At 41.7% G+C, this 21,090-nt stretch overlaps 1 protein-coding gene across 1 annotated transcript in view; it reads left to right on the top strand.

Annotated features, from left to right (window-relative positions):
* Positions 1-7,665: 7,665 nt before the first annotated feature.
* The window catches only part of LOC144681152 (dynein axonemal heavy chain 8-like), a 1,929,890-nt gene continuing 1,916,465 nt past the window's right edge, over positions 7,666-21,090 (top strand). The window contains exons 1-3 of the mRNA XM_078542879.1: positions 7,666-7,743; positions 8,269-8,403; positions 20,278-20,362. Of these exons, the coding sequence (XP_078399005.1) occupies positions 7,666-7,743; positions 8,269-8,403; positions 20,278-20,362 (298 nt within the window). The remainder of the gene's footprint in view (positions 7,744-8,268; positions 8,404-20,277; positions 20,363-21,090) is intronic.

Here is a 21,090-nt window from a genome sequence, read left to right as displayed (position 1 = left end):
TTAGCCTTGCTTATCTGGCTAGCTGTAAACAGACTAAAATCCCTTTGAAATCCAAATCTCCCTTCATCTATCTTAAAATGTAAATTCCCTTAACACCTTACATACTAAGGTAGCATCCATGTTTACTCATTAGCATGTCAATCACCAGCTTTGTTTGATGGACTTAAAGCTTGCAGTCTATTTGACTCCAAATCTAATTAAATCACACACAGATAGACCCAACTATACTCACTCTTGTAAAGCTACTTCACAATAAAGCAGAAAAATATTATGAAAATGATTATATTTTCATGACACTTCCATTCTGCTGAGAAATTGAACCGTCATAATTTAAAGAGACGGCTTCATTTTTTTAACCCACCTTACGCTACCTCCTATACCTATCTATTACTCGCACTGTTACATTATCAGATGAATGCATTAACTAATATATATATATATGTATGTATATATATATATACACACACATACATAAATCCTTGGTATCAACAGAAGCCATTTCAGTCCAGTGTCCAGGTTTTAAATGTCCAATTTCCCTTGAGCTTTAAGCTCCCAACAATGCACCTGCAATTAGATATTCTCGTCCAGCCACATGTGTAATCTGTAGATTAAATGGTTGCAGTAATAAACTCCATCTGAACAGCCTTGAACTTCAGTCTCCAAATTTGTATAGAAATTTTAAAGGTTTGTGGCCTGTAGAAATAATTGTTTCTGACAAATTGTTTGCAACATAAACCTTGAAATGCTGCAATACTAACACTAGACCCAGAGTCGTCTGTTCGATCGTTAAATATTTTCACAATCACAGCGCAGAAGAGATTTTCTCTGCTGTACTTTTGCGAAAAATACCCTATTGGTTTCTCAATTCCAGTTTCTTCATCTTGCAACAGTCCAGCCCCAATGGCTACATCCCTCTTGTCAATGGCCAAGTTAAATTACTTGGCATAATTGGATACTGCCAAAACTGGTGTCGTAATCAGTACAGTTTTTAATCTGTCACATGCCTTCTGACATGCCTGTGTCCATTGAAACTTCTTGTTCTTTTTTAATAGTTCAGTCAATGGACATTGCTAAAATTTGGTACAAATTTCCAGTAAAACCCACTCATGCCCAGAAATCCCAAAACTTCTGGCTTTGTTGTAGGCACTGGGAAATTCACGATAGATTCACATCTTTTGGAGTCATCTTACAATGTCCAATGGTATGGCCTGAATATGTAACTTGCGCTTTTACAACTTCACTTTTACCCAAGTTCACCACCAAACTAACGTCTTGTAATCGAGTAAATAATTCTTCCAGATTCTGTAAATGCTCCTCCCTCGTTTGACTGAAAACTATCAAGTCATCAAGTTAAACAGCACAATTGCTCAGTCCTACAATTATTTTGTTTGCCGGTCTTTGAAATGTTGCTGGTGCATTTTTCATGCTAAATGGCATGACTTTAAACTGATATAGTCCGTGTGGCATCACAAGAGCCTTTCTCTCCTTTGCTCTCTTGGATAACGGTACTTTCCAAAATCGTCTCAGAAAGTCAATCTTTGTGATAAACTTTGATTATCCCACTTTCTCAATGCAATCTTCCAACCGTGGTATAGAATATGAATCTGCTTTTGTCACTTCATTCATGTTTAGATAGTCCACACACAGTCTTTGTGTTCTATCTGGTTTCGGTACCATCACAATAGCGAGCTCCAGTTACTGTAACTAGACTCAATGATGTCATTTTGAAGCAAGAATTCAATTTCTTTCTGTACTTGAGATAACATTGCTGGACTTAATCTATGTAGATGTTGCCTTATTGAAGAGGAATCAACTATACCCACATCATGTGTAGCTAAATTTGTCCTCCCCAGCTTATTCCCACAAATAGCTTTGTGTGACTGCAAGAGCTTTTCCAAATCACTTTGGCACTTGTCTGGAAGGTAATTCGATATTACATTTAAACTTTTAAGCACCCCCTCATTATCCAATTTGATTAGAGGAAAATCAATTTCAGAATCCTTCATTTCTACCTCTTCCTCTTTATCTACCACCACTTCTGGTCCTCTTCTCTGACAAAGTACTTTTTAAGCATAGTTACATGACACACCCTCTGCTCTTTTCTTCTATCTGGAGTATTTATTAAATACTTCACTCAGTTTCTTTTCAGTCCTGCAAGGCCCATTAAACTTTGCCTTTAATGAGTCATGCAGTACTGGTAACAAAACTAACACTTTTCCCCCAGCAACAAAACTATGAGTTGTGGTTCTCCTGTCTGCCTTCGCTTCCATCACTTGCTGTTATATCTTTAAATGTTCCCTAGCTAACTTACATGCTCTGTTCAATCTTCTCCAAAGTTTGATACATAATCCAGGAAAGTAGTTTCCGAATTTCAACCTACTAATTTCTCAAGAATCAACTTCAGTGGTCCCCTTACCTCATGACCATAGACTAATTCAAAAGCACTAAATCCAGTTGATGCATTAGGACCATCCCTAATAGCAAATAACAAGCATGGAATTTCCCTATCTGAATCCTGTGGATAGTCTTGACTATATGCCGTCATCATGGTTTTTAAAGTTTGATACCATGTTTTCAAAGCCCCTTGTGATTCAGGATGGTAAGCTGTTGACTTAAACTGTTTTATCCCCAAACTGTTCGTTACTTCCTTAAACAAATGTGACATGAAATTTGAACTCTGATCTGATTGTATTTCTTTTGGTAAACCAAATCTTGTAAAAAAAATTTAGTCAACTCTTACACAATTCTCTTTGTTGTAATATTTCTCAAAGGTATTGCTTCAGGAAACGTTGTAGACACATCCATTATTGTCAGCAAGTACTGATTTCCACTTTGTCATAGGGAGGGGTCCTACACAATCATTCATGACCCTAGTAAAAGGTTCCTCAAATACTTGAATTAGAATTAAAGGTGCCGGTGGAATCATTGCTTGTAGTTTCCCTATCACCTGGCATGCATGACATGTTCTATAGAATTTGACTACATCTTCATGCAATCCAGTCCAAAAAAAGTTTTTGTATTTTTGCATGTCTTTCTAATTCCTAAATGTCCCCCTATTGGAATTTCATGAGCTATTCTCAGTATCTCATTTCAAAATCCAGATTGTATAACAATCTGATGCACTTCCATCCATTTTTCATCTGCTGAGACTTGATATGGACACCACTTCCTCATTAATACATTACCCTTAAGGTAATAACATTCTGGCATACATTCTGCCTCTGTTTCTGAGTAAGCTGTCTGATATAACTGTTTTATTCGTGGATCCTTTTGCTGTAACTCTACAACTGCCTTGAGCTAAACATGCCAGCTGCATTCTCTTACAATCATTGATAAGGAAGAAAGAATGGATCAGGTAACTCAACTTCAGCATCTTTTCCCTGCCATTTGTCTTCCTCTACTCCCTGTTTCAACCTGTGAGCTTGTGATATCATTACAACACAATCTGGATGCTCTTTCTGCAACACTTCAGTTGAAAACACCTCTACAGGCTACACAACCACCATAGGCATCACCCACATCTGCAACCCAGCTATATCATTATCTAAAATAAATCGAACCCCTGCAATGGGCAATTTTTCCACTACTCCAACAATCACCTCACCTGTTTAACTCTTATTCTTTAAATTTACCTTGCACGATGGAATAGGTTTAGCATCTCTATGAACCCCACTTATTATCACCTGTTCCTGCAATACTCCCTCTGAACCACAAATATCACTATCCCATAACATTAACGATTGACTAGCCCATGTACCTCTTAAAATTTTAGTATCTTTACCTGCTCCACCCTGTACACATGGAAAGACTTTCCCTTCATGTACAAAATCTTGAAACATTTCTGCAACCTGCTCCTCAGAACTCCCTTGGGTAAATTGTGAAAACATTCCCACTTCTTTACCTATCACTGATTCTTCCTGCTTTAACTGTACACAAACCACAGGTTTTTCCTGTGCATGGACCTCAGAACCCAGTACTTGTACTTCTAGAACTTTTCTGCATCCCAATAATTCCAACAGATTTTCGCTGTTATTTCTAACAGATTGACTTTGTGTGTTCAACTTTATTACAATGAAAAGACCTTATTTTTCAAGTGTCACTTCTACCCTCAGCACCTTCCTTTTTAATCTGAGAGAAAGTTTCCTGGGAATTTCTACCCACCGCTTCTCTTCCCTGCCAACCCACCTTCCTTTCCCCTTCCCACTTTCTATCCTCCTCTGATTTAAAAGAGTGACGATAAAAAGGTTTAGACCTATGAACTAACCCATAATCATCAGCAATCTCTGCTGCTTGTCTTAACGTTTTAACCATCTGTTCCTCCACACGAGTTCTCACTACTGAAGGACTTGAAGGAATTGAATCTTTAAATTCTTCCAAAATAATTACTTTTCTAAGAGTTGCGTATGTTGTCTCTACCTTTAATGCCTATATCCACTGGTCAAAATTGTTTTGCTCTCTCCAATTCAATCTATGTTTGCCCAGGCTGTTTCCTTATATTCCTAAATTTCTGCCTGTATGCATTCAAAATAGCCTTTTTTACCGTATCATAATCCACCGACACTACTTCTAACAGTGAAGCACAAACCTCATGAGCACTACCCACTAACTTAGACTGTAAAAGCAATATCCAGTTTTCTTGTGGCCATTTTCATCTGTTTAGCTATCTCCTTAAATGAAATAAGGAGTGCCTCCCTACCTCTTTCTTCAAACTTTGGAAGAGCTTGTATAAATTTAGAGATCTCCCCACTGTGTTTTAGGTTGAAGGTTTTTTCATCATCAGAACCTTCCTCAGCATCTGAGGTCTCTTTTTAGAAGTCTAACTCTTTAACTGGTATTCTCTTTCTCTTTCCCTCACCCTCTCCTCCATTGTTAACTTTATCCTCTGGAGGTCACGTTTTTGCATTTCCATTCTCTTTGAAATACTCTCTTTTTCTCTTTTTCTTTCTCTTTCTCTGCCCTTTCTTTTTCTGCTGCTCCTAGTTCAAGTTTTTTCATTTCCACTGTTTGTTCAAATTCAAGCTTTTTCACTTGTAACTGAAGTCTCACTACCTCCAGCTGTGACTTACTAATGTCAGGTTTCACTTCCAACTTGAAATGCTGTGCTATCACTTCAACTATGTCTTCTTTCTTTGCCCCTACAGGTAACCTCAACTTCAACTTATCCGCCAATTCTGTTTACTTACCCTCAGATTTGTAACCCTGAGCTATATCTTTTATTTCCAAAAAAGTTTTAGCCATGGATACAGCTATTATTGCAGTCTCATCACTTTGAAATCCCTCACACCAACCCCTGAATTCAAAGTGCTCCATGGACTTGTAACCTTAAAATTCACCAACTCCAAACCAGTCAAGGAATTTCAAATATTCCACAAAGAGCCCCCAATCCATCATGATGTGGCAGATGATGTGCACCAGGCAGACCAAATCTACGAGGGAAACTTGGCCGCGCTATCACAACGGTTTTGCAATTTGTATTTATTTTGAGATGTGTGCATTGAATTCAGATGTAATAAATCCACCAAGACTTATAGGGACTTTAAAAATTAAATTGAAATATTTATTAACAAAATATAAGATGTCAAGCACATATATAAGACCACAATTGCTGCTATAATAATTCTTAAAATTCCTAATTAACCTGACTCCCAGTTACAGCCCTTTAAGGCAATGGTCCAAAAATAGATGTCTTTGAAACTGTATCTTCCTCAGAATATAAAAACTTTCATTTTGCCACTATTTATTGTCATTAATGTTTGGGGGAAACAAAACACTTTCCTTGTCCATGCTCATCTTGCTAGACATAAACAGATGAAAATTCCTTTGAAATCCAAATCTCCCTTCATTTATCTAAAAATGCAAATTCCCTTCACACCATACATGCTAAGCCAGCATTCACTTTTACACATTAGCATATCAAGCATCTAGCTTTGTTTGATGAGTTGAAGCATGCAGTCTACTTGACTCCAAATGTAATTAAATCACACACTGACCCAACAAGACTTACCCCATAAACCTACTTCACAATAAATCAAGGGCTGAATCTTGCAATTGGCGTGCCGGGGTGGGCCCGACACGCTCACGCGTAAAATGACGCGCAGTGATGTAGGGCGCGCGCTGGAATCAGCTGCGCACCTGCTGAAATGTCAACGGCCTATTAAGAAAGTAATTGATGTAGTTAAGAACGCTGCCTGTCCAACCTTAAGTTGGCAGGCAACCGAAAAGCCCAAGCGGCCTTCGCAATTTTCATGAAACTTCATCCACAGGCGGGATGAGATTTCCTGAAGCTTTTATAAAGTCAATAAACTAATTTCCCCACCTTTACAAACATGTCCCAACTCATGTTTGAATAAATTTTTAATTCCATTCTTTATTAATTTTCATAACCATTCAATCTCCCTGAGCTAGCTCCGTGCCTCAGGGAGATTGCTGTGCTCTTTCGCGCATGTATTGTGCGCATGCGTGAATGAGTGCAGGCCCAGACTCTTACTCCTCCCCCCTGCCTGCACAGGTAGCGCCGTACCAACCACGCATTACACTGGGTGGGCCTTAATTGGCCCGTCTGCGTAAAATGGCAGCGCGCAGCTGATTGTGGGCAGTGTTTGGCTCCACTCCCGCCCAGCTTGCCTGCTGTAGGAAAAATCCAGGCCTAGAAAAATATTATGAAAATTATTCTACTTTCATGACATTGCGTAAGAATATATGTAGCCTCTAGCTAATGTAACTGAGCCACATTGCGAGCCCAACTGATAACCTTAAATTTGTTGTTAGTGTAATTCTTAACACATTATTTTATGTTCTAAATTTTGCAAGCATGGGCAGGTTGAGTTGGCTGAGTATTCTGCCTATTGCGAATTCCCGAAGGCATATGCAGTTGTTAGGACATATGGAAGAACAGCAAAGAATGAAAAAGGGTAATAAGGGAAAAAAATAGAGTACAAGAGGAAGCTAGCTAGAAATATAAAGATGGATACTCAGAGTTTCTATAGATAGTTAAATAAGAAAAGAGTTAACGAAGTGAGTGTTGGTCCTATAGAAAGTGAGTCTGGGGACTTAATAATGGAAAATAAGGAGATGGCAGATGAATTGAATCGGTATTTTGCATTGATCTTCATTGCAGAGGAAAGAAGTAACATCCCAGAAATAGCTGTAAATCAGGAAACGGAAGGGAGGGAGGAACTCAGGAAAATCATAATCACCAGAGAAATTGAGCAAATAGTTGGAGCTGCGGGCTGAAATTCCCTGGGTCCTGATGGACTTCTTCCTAAGATCTTGCAGCCATGTCTCTCTAATGGCAATCATATTTTACTTATTTTTTTCTATTTGAGCTATCAGTTCATCTGTTTTGTTTCAAATGCTGCATACATTCAGATATAGAGCCTTGAATTTTGTCCTTTTTATCATTTTGGTAACCTCTAGCCTTATCTGCTGATTTACTCTTAGATTTGTACTCTCTATCCCTTCCTGTCATGCACTGTTTATCATTTCTCATATTTGTACTCTTCTCTTTTGCATTGTCTCTACTCTTTGATTTACCACATCTTCCCATGTGACCATCAAAAGGTATTTCTGTCAACTTTTGGAGAACTCACGAACGAACTGCCAACTGCAAGGCCTGTACCCAGCCATGCCAGGATGAATTTTCCAGAGCATTTAGATTGTCTCAGGATGTGTTTCTTTGAACAGAGACCATGTTTCCTTCACATTCTGTCTGGCAGTTCACAGAACGGCAGTTTGCTCTTCTCTGTAGACCACAATAGCTGCAGCCTTTTGTTTTTCCTTGCCAGACCTTCCTCTCTCTTTTGCTTCCTGTCTGAAATCTCAGACAGAAAGTCTGCCCCACAGATACCCACAGCAGCCCCTGCCTTTGTTTTCAATTTTGAGAACTTTGTACCTTTCTCAGAAACTCTGAAACTGGGCCCCCTCTCCCTGTGGTAACCCAATCACCTAGCCTGTTGCTGGACAGAACTCATAACATATCACATGACTCTTCTCCCTCCATTTTACCTTACATTAAAGAGATGGCTGAAAACTTAACAATCTTTTCGCATTTTAACAATGAACATTTGGTGTACCAGCACTAACCCTTTTATCAACACGGCTTAAATCACATTTAGCATCAGAAGTGTATTTGCATGCCCTGAACACCATTTTGATACATCAAGGGAGCTGAAGACCTCATATGTGTACTCCCTGACTGAATTTCACCCTTTTTATTTGTATCTCTACTGTGGTAATTCACCGATTTGGTGCTTCACTTTTGACTTTTAGGGAAGGTACAGAGAAGCAAGGGAGAATAGAAGAAAGAAGTTTGATGAAGCCTATCGATACATTATTGAAATCTTGTCTAGAAGATTGGAGATGGAGAAAACTAAGGTGGAAGATTTTATTTTGGATTCGTTAACTGTAAGTATTGTTACTTGATGTGTTTGAATTGTTTTAATTTAGTCTTGTTAACCATTTTTCAAAGCAATTTCTGGAGTTGCGATCTTATCTAAAATGAAAACGAAAAATAGGGGCAATACACATAAGAACATAACATTTGAAATAGGAGCAGGAGTAGGCCAGTCAATCTTTCGAGCCTGCCCTACCATTGAATGAGATCATGGCTGATCTTTTACCTCAACACCATGTTCCTGCACTATCCCCGTATCTCTTGATGTTTTTAATGTGTAGGAATCTATGAATAACATAAGAACATGAGAACGAGGAGCAGGGGTAGGCAATTCAGCCCCTTGCGCCAGCCCCGCCATTCAATACAATCATGGCTGATCTCATTTCAGCCTCAACTCCAACTTCCGCCCTCTCCCCATAACCTTTCAACCCGTTACTAATTAAAAATCTGTCTATTTATTCAGCGTCCCGGCATCCACTGCACTTTGAGGTAGTGAATTCCGCAGATTCACGACCCTTTGAGGAAAGTAATTCTTCCTCATCTCTGATTTAAATCTACCACCCCTTAGCCTAAAACTATGGCCTCTCGTTCTAGAATGCCCCACAAAGGGAAACATCCGCTCCACGTCTACTTTGTCTATCCCCTTTAGCATCTTATGTACCTCAATTAGATCTCCTCTTATCCTTCTAAACTCTAGTGGGTATAGGTCTAAACTGCTCAATCTCTCCTCATAAGACAAGCCCCGCATCTATGGAATTAATCTAGTGAACCTCCTCTGAACCGCCTCCAGTGCAACTACATCCTTCCTCAAGTAAGGGGACCAAAACTGTGCACATTACTCCAGGTGCGGTCTCACCAATGCCTTGTACAGTTGCAACAACACTTCCCTATTTTTATACTCTGGCATTTATTGCTAAAGGAATAAAGTTCCATTTGCCTTCCTGATTACCTGCTGTACCTGCATACTAGCTTTCAGTGATTCGTGCACGAGGACACCCAGAACCCTCTGCAATGAAGCATTCTGAAGTTTTTCTCCACTTAAATAATAAGCCGCCTTTTTATTCTCCCGACCAAAATGGATAACCTCACACTTATCTATGTTAAACTCCATCTGCCAAATTTTGTCCCATTCACCTAACCTGTCCATATCCATTTGTAAATTTCCTATTTCTTCATTGCAACTTACTTTCCCACCTATTTTAGTATCATCTGCAAATTTAGCTATAGTACCTTCTATCCCTGAATCCAAGTCATTAATACAGATTATAAATAGTTGGGACCCAAGGACCGAACCCTGTGGCACCCCACTAGTTACAGCTTGCCATCCAGAAAAAGACCCATTTATCCTGACTCTCTGCTTTCTGTTGGTTAGCCAATCCTCTAAGCTAATATATTACCCCTAACTCCATGTGATCTTATCTTGTGTATTAATCTTTTGTGTGGCACCTTATCAAAGGCCTTCTGGAAGTCCAGATATACTACATCTACAGGATCCCCATTATCTACTTTGCTTGTCACATCTCATTCTTGATCAAGCTTGATGACTGAGCTGCTATAGCCCTCTGTGGCAGAGATTTCTAAAGATTGACCACCCTCTGAGTGAAGAAATTCCTCCTCATCTCAGTCCTAAATGACCTGCCCCTTAATCTGAGACCATGTCCCCTGGTTCTAGACCCTGCAGCCAAGTGAAACATCCTTCCTGCATCTACCTTGCTCAGCCCTGTAAGCATTTTGAATGATCTTTTAAACTACAGGGAATAAAGGCCCAGTCTATTTAATCGTTCCTCATGGGACAATATCTCCATCCCCGGAATTAATTTAGTGAACCTTCGTTGCACTCCCTCTATGGCAAGTATATCTTTTCTTAGATAAAGAGACCAAAACTGCACGCAATACTCCAGATGTGGTCTCACCAAGGCTCTGTATATTCATAGTAAGATGTCTTTACTCCTATACTCAAATTTTCTTGTAATATAGGCGGTCATACCATTTGCCTTCCAAGGGAATGATGGATGCAAGAGATTAATGAACACTGGGCAGAAATAGTAGACCTCCCACTCATACACAGAAAGAAAATGTCATGCCCCAGAATTGCATCTGCGCTACTAGCTTTTCTCTGATACAGCCTTGCAGCTGAGGTGCACACTCAGATCAAGATGTCCATGGTGCTAACCCTGACACTTTACATGTCACTCCCACCAAAAGTGTGAGGGCTTTGGAGACATTGTGAAATGTGTGACCTTACCAAAGGAACTCCTGTAATCTAATATCTTGTATGCTGATCAACCTTAAACTCTTTCGAGTTATCAACAGTCACAGATTGCAACTCTTCCGAGTACAATCACAGTTCTTGGTTTCCAGGAGTGGGACATGAACCCACAACCCTCTGGTTCAAAGGCGAGGGTGCTATGAACTGAGCCACAGCTGACACCTCCCTAAAAATTCTTTCGAGTTATCAACAGTCACAGATTGCAACTCTTTTGAGTACAATCACAGTTCTTGGTTTCCGGGAGTGGGACATGAACCCACAACCTTCTGATTCAAAGGCGAGGGTGCTATGGACTGAGCCACAGCTGACACCTCTAAATGACTGTCTAGAGCTGCTACAAGACTTTAAACTCTTTCGAGTTATCAACAGTCACAGATTGCAACTCTTTTGAGTGCACTCACAGTTCTTGGTTTCCGGGAGTGGGACATGAACCCACAACCTTCTGATTCAAAGGCGAGGGTGCTATGAACTGAGCCACAACTTGCACATCATCAATGACTGAATGCCTTTTGGCCCGTCATTCATCCCAATTGGATGAAGCACATTACAGGCTGTCATTGATGATCTGGCACATATGCAGCAGCTGTGCTTCCTAGTAGCTAGCTTTCATTTTCATGCTCACATACTTCTCTGTTGAAGCTCAAACGGAGCAACTGCATTGTTTAATCACTGACTTCTGTAGCCTGCCTTTTTTTGCCCTTTAAAGAGAATGTCTCCAATGGAAATGTTCTTTTTCATCTTCTCAAAGAAATATTCCTCTTTTCCATCAGCTCTGACCCCATTTCAGTGTTTTGAGTACAAGCACGCTGAGGCTGCCCGCTGAAATGGGCCCCTTAGTACAGTAAGACCATGGTCACACCCTGCACACCAAGCTGTGCCTTGAGAGAATTTTTGTTGAAGCTTTTCATCTTGCACTCATCAGGACAATTTGTAAGGAAATGCCTAGCCCTGTAGCATGGCCCCAAAGCCCTAGGACCAACTTCACTCTCGCGCTATGATTATCAGATGCACTAAGCCCCAGGACTGACTTCACTCTAATACCCTGACTACATGACCCCCAAAGACTATGACTGTCTCACGAACATACGAACATAAGACCAAGGAGCAGGAGTAGGCCATTCAGCCCCTCGAGCCTGCACTGCCATTTAATAAGATCATGCTGACCTGATAATAACCTGAAATCTGTATCCTTGATAACCTGATATCACATCCTTGCTTGCCACGAATCTATCCATCTCTGCCTTAATATTATTTAGACTCTGCTTACACCACCTCTTCAGGAAGAGAGTTCCCAAGACTTACGACCCTTTGAGTGAAAGAATTTCACCTTACCTCTGTTTTAAATGGGAGGCCCCATATTTTTTAACAATGACCCCTAGTTCTAGATTTTTCCACAAGCGGAAACATCCTCTCTACATCTACCCTGTCAATACCCCGCAGGATCTTATATATTACAATCAAGTTGCCTCTTACACTTCTAAACTCCAGTGGATACAAGCCTAGTCTGTCCAACCCTTCCTCATAAGACAACCACCCATTCCAGGTATTATAAAAGCAAAATACTGCGGATGCTGGAAATCTGAAACAAAAACAGAAAATGTTGGAAAAACTCAACAAGTCTAACAGCATCTGTGGAGAAAAAAAAGAGTTAATGTTTCGAGTCCATATGACTCTTCTTCAGAGCTGAAGAGCAGTAAAATGTAATGAAATTTATACTATTTAAGGGAGTGGAGTGGGTGAAGCTGGATAGAAGGCCAGTGATAGGTGGGGGCAAAGGAGTGATTGCTAGAGATGTAATGGACAAAAGGACAAAGGGGTGTTAATGATAATGATACTGGCTAAAGAAGGTGCTAGTGGTGGCATTAAGGTCAGAGAGCAGAATATGACAATGGCAGGACAAGGATAAGCACTCCGGAAAGAACAACATGAACAAGTGACAGATGGCCTGAGTGGGGGTGGGGTGGGGGGAGGGGCAGTGGTGGGGAAAAAAGATTGAAAATAGGATAAAACAATGAATAAAAATGAATTTAAATAAAAATAAGTGGATAAAAATTAAAAACTGAAAAAATAAAAATTAAGAAATGAGAATGAATATTGAAAAAAGGGGATATAAAGAGGGTGAGGATGGAGGACAGAATTCATGCTCTGAAGTTGTTGAACTCAATTGTAAGTCCGGAAGTCTGTAAAGTGCCTAACTGGAAGGTGAGGTGCTGTCCCTCCAGTTTGCGTTGGGTTTCACTCTGCTACAATGTTCCAGTTACATATAAGTTAGATAATGTGCTTCTCCTTTATTCTTCCTGCCAAAATGGACAATTGCACTTTTTCCCACATTATACTCCATTTACCAGATCTTTGCCCACTCACTTAACCTATCTATATCTTTCTGTAGCCTCCTTATGTCCTCTTCACAACTTACTTTCCTACCTATCTTTGTGTCATCAGCAAATTGACAACCATCCCATCCATTCCTTCATCCAAGTCATTTATATAAATTGAAACAGTTCAGGTCCCAGCACTGATTCCTGTGGCACACCACTTGTTACATCTTGCTAACCTGAAAAAGACCCATTTATGTCTACTCTCCGCTTCCTGTTAGCCAGCTAATCTTCTATCCATGCCAATATGTTACCCCCTATACCATGAGCTTTTATTTTCTGCAGTAACCTTTGATGTGGCACTTTATCAAATGTCTTCTTGAAATCTAAGTACAGTGCATCCATCATTTCCCCTTTATCCACAGCACATGTTACTTCCTCAAAGAACTCCAATAAACTAGTTAAACATGATTTCCCTTTCACAAAACCATGTTGCCTCTGCATGATGACTTTAAGTTTATCCAAGTTCCCTGCTATAACTTCTTTAATCACAGCTTCTAACATTTTCTCTATGACAGATGTTAAGCTAACTGGCCTGTAGTTTCCCGTCCTCTGTCTCCCTTCCTTTTTGAATAATGGAGTTACATTTGCTATCTTCCAATCTAATGGGACCTTCCCTGAATCTCAGGAGCTTTGGAAAATTAAAACCAATGCATCAACGATCTCAATGAGCACCTCTTTTAAGACCCTGGGTTGAAGGCCTTCAGGACCCAGGCTCTTGCCAGCCTGCAGATCCAACAATTTACTCAGTACCGCTTCTCTGGTGACTGTAGTTTTCCTGACTTCCTTCCCCACTTCCATCTCCTGATTTTCTCTTAGCTCTCCCATTCCTCCTTGACTGCTGACAACATAGTGTCCCTCCCTTGCTTCCATGAAACTCTGTGCAACCCGTCCCTCATGTGCAAGCCTTTCACCTCCTCAACCTTCATCAGTCTCTGTGCAAGCCTTATCCTCTTGTGCCACACTAACAGAACCCCCTCTCGTATTCTGCAGTCTGCGTGCACCACCTCCAATTTATGTAATTTTGTTCCCATTTCACCCCTTACTGTGTTTGCATTTCAGTCTTAAATGTTGGTCTCCAGTTTCCCCACCCTTGATCTCCACTCTGCTTGCCATCATTCCCCACTTCCCCCTCCAACCGCACCTTTGCTCATTGTCCCCCATGTCCCCTTCCTCCCCCCCCACGCCACATTTTCCCATTGTCCCCCATGTCTCTTTCCTCCTTTCATTCTCCTCCCCCTGCCCCACCGTGTCTTTTTCCTCCTTCCCCCTATCCCTACTCCACCTTTGCCCATTATCTCCTGTATCTCTTTCCTCCTTACCCCCCACCTCCTAATCCCCTGTGCCCTCAGTTACAATGCTGGTCTCTGTTTGCTGCCCTGCCTGAGACCCTAGATAACACCCTCCTGTACAATGGAGAAGCCAGTGAGGAGAAAAAGCCTACAATCCCCACCAGTGTTTTTAAAAAATTCATTTTATGAGATGTGGGTGTTGCTGGCTAGGCCAGCAGTAATTGTCCATCCCTAATTGCACTTGAGAAAGCAGTGGTCAACTGCCTTCTTGAACCACTGCAGTCAATGTAGAGTAGGTACACCCACAGTGCTGTTAGAGAGGGAGTTCCAGGACTTTGATCCAGCGACATTGAAGGGATGGCGACATATTTCCAAGTCAGGATGCTGAGTGGCATGGAGGGTGATGGTGCTCCCATGTATCTGCTGTCCTTCCAGATGGTAGCGGTCGTGAGTTTGGAAGGTGCTGCCTAAGGATCATTGGTGAGTTGCTGCAGTCTTGTAAATGGTATACGCTGCTGCCAGCATTCATTGGTGGTGGAGGGAGTGAATGCTTGTGGGAGGGGTGCCAATCAAGCGGGCTGCTTTGACCCTGGGTGGTGTCAAGCTTCTTGAGTGTTGATTGATCTGCACTCATCCAGACAAGCGGAGAATATTCCATCACACTCCTGACTTATGTCTTGTAGATGGTGGACAAGATTTGGGGAGTTAGGAGCTGTGTTACTCACCGCAGGATTCCTAGCCTCTGACCTGCTCTTGTAGCCACAGTATTTATTATGACTGGTCCAGTTTAGTTTCTCGTCAATGGTAACACCCAGGGTGTTGATTGTGGGGGATTCAGCGATGGTGATGGCGTTGAATAGAGCCATAGAGTCGTAGAGGTTTACAGAAAAAGGCCTTCGGCCCATCGAGTCTGCGCAAGTCAAACAAGTACCTAACTATTCTAATCCCATTTTCCAGCACTAAGCCTATAGCCTTGTATGCCATGGCATCGCAAGTGCACATCCCAATACTTCTTAAATTTTATGAGGGTTACTGCCTCTATCACCTTTTCAGGCTATGAGTTCCAGATTCCCACCACCCTCTGGCTAAAAAAAATTCTTGCTCGCATCCCCTCTAAACCTCCTGCCCCTTACCTTAAACCTATGCCCCCTGGCTATTGATCCCTCCACCAAGGGGTAAAGTTCCTTCCTGTCTATATGTGAAGGGACGGTGGTTAGATTCTCTCTTGTTGGAGATGGTCATTGCCTGGCAGTTGTGTGGCGTGAATGTTACTTGCCACTTGTCAGCCCAAGCCTAGATATTGTCCAGGTCTTGCTGCATTTGGACATGGACTGCTTCAGTATCTCAGGAGTCATGAATGGTGCTGAACATTGTGCAGTCATCAGCGAACATCCCTACTTCTGACCTTTTAATGGAAGGAAGGTCTTTGATGAAGCAGCTGAAGATGATTGGGCCTCCTACACCACCCTGTGGAATTCCCACAGTGATGTCCTGGAGCTGAGATGACTGATCTCCAACAACCACAACCATCTTTCTTTGTGTTATGTATGACTTCAACTGGTGGAAAGTTTTCCCCGATTTTCCCCATTGACAACAGTTTTGCTAGGGCTCCTTGATGCCACACTTGGTCAAATGCTCCCTTGATGTCAAGGGCAGTCACTCCTACCTCATCTCGGGAGTTCAGCTGTTTTGTCCATGTTTGAACCAAGGCTGTAATGAGGTCAGGTACTGAGTGACTCTGGCGGAACCCAAACTGAGCCTCACTGAGCAGGTTATTCCTGAGCAAGTGCTGCTTGGTAGCACTGTTGATGACATCTTCCATCACTTTACTGATTATCGAAGGTAGACTGATGGGACGGTAATTGGCTGGGTTTGAGTTGTCCTCCTTTTTGTGTAGAGAACATACCTGGGCAATTATCCACATTGCCGGGTAGGTGCCAGTGTTTTATCTGTACTGGAACAGTTTGGCTAAGGGTGCGGCAAGTTCCAAAGCACAACTCTTCCGTATTATTGCTAGAATATTGTGAGGTCCCACAGCCTTTGCAGTATCCAGTGCCTTCAGCCATTTCTTGATATCATTTGGAGTGAATCCAATTGACTGAAGACTGGAATCTGTGATGCTGGGGTCTTCTGGAGGAGGCCAAGATGGATCATCCACTTGTCACTAATGGCTGAAGATTGTTGCAAATGCTTCAGCCTTATCATTTGCACTGATGTGTTGGACTCCCCAGCCATTGATGATGGGGATACTTGTGGATCCTTCTCCTTACTAGGAGGCAGCTTAGTTCCAAGACATGCCCATGTGACCAGAGGTTGCCATAGGAATGAAAAGCTGAGAAAAAAAGGGGAAATAGAAAACTAATTGCAGTGGTGTTGGGTTTCAGCTTGTCTCTGTTGCAGACAGCTCAGTACACATAGGGCAGGATTTTACACCCCGTGGAGGATGTGCGCCCGTCCTGATTAGGGCATAAAATAGCGCACGATGGCATTGGGCGAGTGTCGCAACGTTATCGAGCACTCATAGTCATAGATGTCTACAGCACAGAAAAAGGCCCTTCAGCCCATCGAATCCACGCCGGTCAAACAAGTACCTAACTATTTTAATCCCGTTTTCCAGCACTAGGCCCATAGCCTTGTATGCCTTGTATCGCAAGTGCACATCCAAATACTTCTTAAATGTTATGAGGGTTTCTGCCTCTACCACCCTTTCAGCCAGTGAGTTCCAGGTTCCCATCACCCTCTCGGTGAAAAAATTCTTCCTCACATCCCCTCTAAACCTCCTGCCCCTTACCTCCTGGTTATTGATCCCTCCACCAAGGGGAAAAGTTCCTTCCTGTCTACCCTATCTATGCCCCTCATAATTTTGTACACCTCAATCATGTACCCCCTCAATCTCCTCTGCTCCAGGGAAAATAACCCCAGTCTATCCAACCTCTCCTCATAACTAAAACCCTCCAGCCCAGGCAACACCCTTGTAGATCTCCTCTGCACTTTGTCTAGTGCAATCACATCCTTCCTATAATGCGGATTCTAGAACTGCACGCAATACTCTAGCTGTGGTCTAACCAGCGTTTTGTACAGTTGCAGCATAACCTCCCTGCTCTTATATTCTATGCCTTGGCTAATAAAGGCAAGTATCCCATATGCCTTCTTAGCCACCTTATTTACCTGTCCCGCTACCTTAAGGGACTGGTGGACATGCACACCAAGGTCCCTCTGATCCTCGGTACTTCCCAGGGTCCTACCTTTCATCGTGTATTCCCGTGCCTTGTTTGTCCTGCAAAAGTGCATCACCTCACACTTATCCAGATGAAATTTCCATTTACCACTGATCAGCCCATCTGACCAGTCCGTCTATATCCCCCTGTAATCTAAGGCTATCCTCCTCACTATTTACCACTCCACCAATTTTCATGTCATCTTTGAACTTAGTGATCAACCCTCCTACATTCAAGTCTAAATTGTTTATATATATCAACCCTCCTACATTCAAGTCTAAATTGTTTATTATATACCACAAACAGCAAGGGACCCAACACCGATCCCTGTGGAACTCCACTAGACACAAGCATCCAGTCACAAAAACACCCCTCGACCACACCCTCTGCTTCCTGCCATTCGGCCAATTCTGGATCCGATTTTCCAAATTGCCTTTGATCCCATGGACCCTTACCTTCGTTATCAGTCTCCCATGCAGGACCTGATCAAAAGCCTTGCTGAAGCCCAAGTAGACTACGTCAAATGCATTGCTCTCATCTACACACCTGGTCACTTCTTCGAAAAATTCAATCAAATTGGTCAGACATGACCTCCCCTTAACAAAGCCATGCTCACTCTCCTTGATTAATCCCTGCCTCTCCAAGTGTAGATTAATTCTGTCCCTCAGAATTGCTTCCAATAGTCTCCCCACCACTGAGGTTTGACTGACTGGCCTGTAGTTCCCTGGTTTATCCCTTCCTCCCTTCTTGAATAACGGTACCACATTGGCTGTCCTCCAGTCCTCTGGCACCTCTCCTGTGGCTAGAGAGGTATTGTGTGCTATCAGGACTATCATGACTCAAGTGATAGAGAATTCATTGACGTACACCGTGTTAACCATGCCTGGGGATTTCAAATGGAATACGGCTGTTGGTGTATGCAACCTAAGGACCAAAACGATTGTGTGGGAAGTGAGAGATCCTACATACGTGGGCCAAGTAAGAAAGATTATGAGATTGCAGATTGTGCGGAATTAATATGAGTGCGGAATTAATATGAGTGCTTGTAACTACGTGAGGTGTATCTTTGTATCAACTATTTAAAGTGAAATTTACCTTCTTATTTAAAATATTCTTTGCACATTAATTAATGTTTGAACTACGTTGATTTTAGTTGGTTTGTTACAATAAAAGACATGAAATCTTGTCCATAAAAGCAAAATACTGCGGATGCTGGAAATCTGAAACAAAAACAAAAATAGCTGGAAAAACTCAGCAGGTCTGACAGCATTTGCGGAGAGGAACACAGTTAACATTTCAAGTCCGTATGACTCTTCATCAGAACTGAGGAAAAATAGAAATGAGGTGAAATATAAGCAAAATGGTGAGGGATTTGTCCTTTTGTCTATGACATCTTTGGTAATCTCTTCTTTGCCTCTACCTATCACTGGCCCTCTATCCAGCTCCACCTGTCCCACCCCCCTCAACCAGCTTAAATTTCACCTCATTTCTATTTTTCCTCAGTTCTGATGAAGAGTCATACGGACTCGAAACGTTAACTGTGTTCCTTTCCGTAGATGCTGTCAGACCTGCTGAGCTTTTCCAGCTATTTTTGTTTTTGTTTCATGAATTCTTGTCCATTGGTTTTCTTTCTGTTGGCGTCATGGGGATTCCTTTTTTAAAAAAGTTGTTGGCTTTATGGGGGTCGTAATAGTGAAACTGTGTTGCTATTGGGATGAAACATAGCCAGGAATGGTGATAGAGGAGCCTGGGTCATTTTTTGTGAGGTGTGAATCAGTGAGTATGTCAGGCTGTTGCTTGACCGGTCTGTAGGACATCTCTCCTAGTTTTGACGCAAGTTCCCAGATATTAAGGTGGAGGACTTTACAGGGTTGGCCTAATTTGATGCCTGATGGTCCGTCTGGTTTTATCCTTACTCGACTTTTTGTAGCGGTTTGATACAACTGAGTGGCTTGCTAGGCTATTTCAGAGGACAGCTAAGAGTCAACCAGATTGCTGTTTGTCTGGAGTCCTTTATATGTAGTCCAGGCAGATAAGGACGGCAGTTTTCCTTTCCAGATGGATATTGGTGAACCAGATGAGTTTCTACAACAATCTGGGAGTTTCATGATCATTATTACTGAGCCTACCTTTTAATTCCAGATTTATTAATTAATTGAATTTAATTTCGCACGACTGCTGTGGTGGGAATTGAACATCTATATCTGGAACACTAGACTGGGGTCTGGACTGCTAGCCCAGTAACATTACCAGTATACACTTGTGTTCCCATAAAAGCTGCTGTTCCCTGGATTTCCTATTCTGAGCCCTAGGGTGGTATTTTCCGACCTCAACTGCCGCTGGGATCGTCCAGTCCTGCCAAAAGTCAATGGACTTTTGGCTGGGCTGCTGAATCTCCCACGGCAGATCCTGCCACAACGGGGCTGGAAAGTCACAGCCCTAGACTTAAAGCAACAAGCCACGGCCAGCAGTTCAATATTAATTAACTGTTCTCCACACCTCAGACTATTGGTAAGTAACACATTCTCCAAATCTTGCCAATGATCGCAGAGGAGCATTGAGTGAAAAAATGTATTAATTAACAAACTAATTGGGGCGAAAATTTGTGACAATGCCATGTTAGTTTTTGTTTTTATGCTGAGCATATTGGAAAACAGTAATTAAATGTGCTTATATGAAACACAATTGAGGTGCGGAAATGTTTTCACCATTAATACTTTTTTCTTGACAGTTCCAGCCTTTTGATGATTTCTTTTCAAAAGGAGGCACAAAATCAATTGTGTTCTTTTACCAAGAAGCTGAACCACCAGTAATAGGTAAATGTTATTAATATGTTGTGGACAAGACATGATTAATGTGGAAGTGTATTCTCCTTAATATGCACACAATCTTAAATATGTTAAATCTTAAATCTGTTATCTGTATCATTTATAATAAAATTTTCAGATTTTAAAAAATTCAGTTTTACACTTGATGGGATTTTAATGCTTGACAATCCGGTTGTTAGTTCATTAGCATAAACCCACGAGTACCAGATTGCTCCGACCGGTGCCTGGGTGAGGCCTGCTGATTTGTTAACTTCCTAAATGCGTTCCCAATTTTGTTATGCTCCCGGGTGAGGAGAAATGAGCTGGCACCCTTCTTTATTCAACTCCCCTTGGTTGGTCGCAGCAAGGTTAATTTAAAAAGGATCCCTCTCGCCCCATGAATATCTTTTCCAAGACCAAATGTATTTATGTTTTAGAAGGAGCAAATTTAACCAGGCTTTCTTGAGTCAAAGAAAGGGTAAGTTTATTAGTTATTAAAAACCCGAGGGGAAAAAATAATAGAAACACAACACACATATAAACATCAGAAATGAGAAGCTGAGTCCAAATAAAAGTTTAAAAGGATATACAAATCAGTCTTTGGGCTTGTCTGTGAGGCATAGATGCTGAAATGCTGAGGCTGTTAAGTTGGGTGACTCCGGTAAAGCTGACTGTTGCAGTTTAGAAGTTGGTTTGGAGATACTAGGTTCTGTAAGTTGGTGAAGAAGCTGTCCTAT

Source organism: Cetorhinus maximus, chromosome 5, assembly GCF_964194155.1.
Source record: "Cetorhinus maximus chromosome 5, sCetMax3.hap1.1, whole genome shotgun sequence".
Taxonomy (NCBI): Eukaryota; Metazoa; Chordata; class Chondrichthyes; order Lamniformes; family Cetorhinidae; genus Cetorhinus; species Cetorhinus maximus.
Note: the sequence above shows the minus strand (reverse complement) of the source record. Positions and strands in the feature narration are given on the sequence as shown.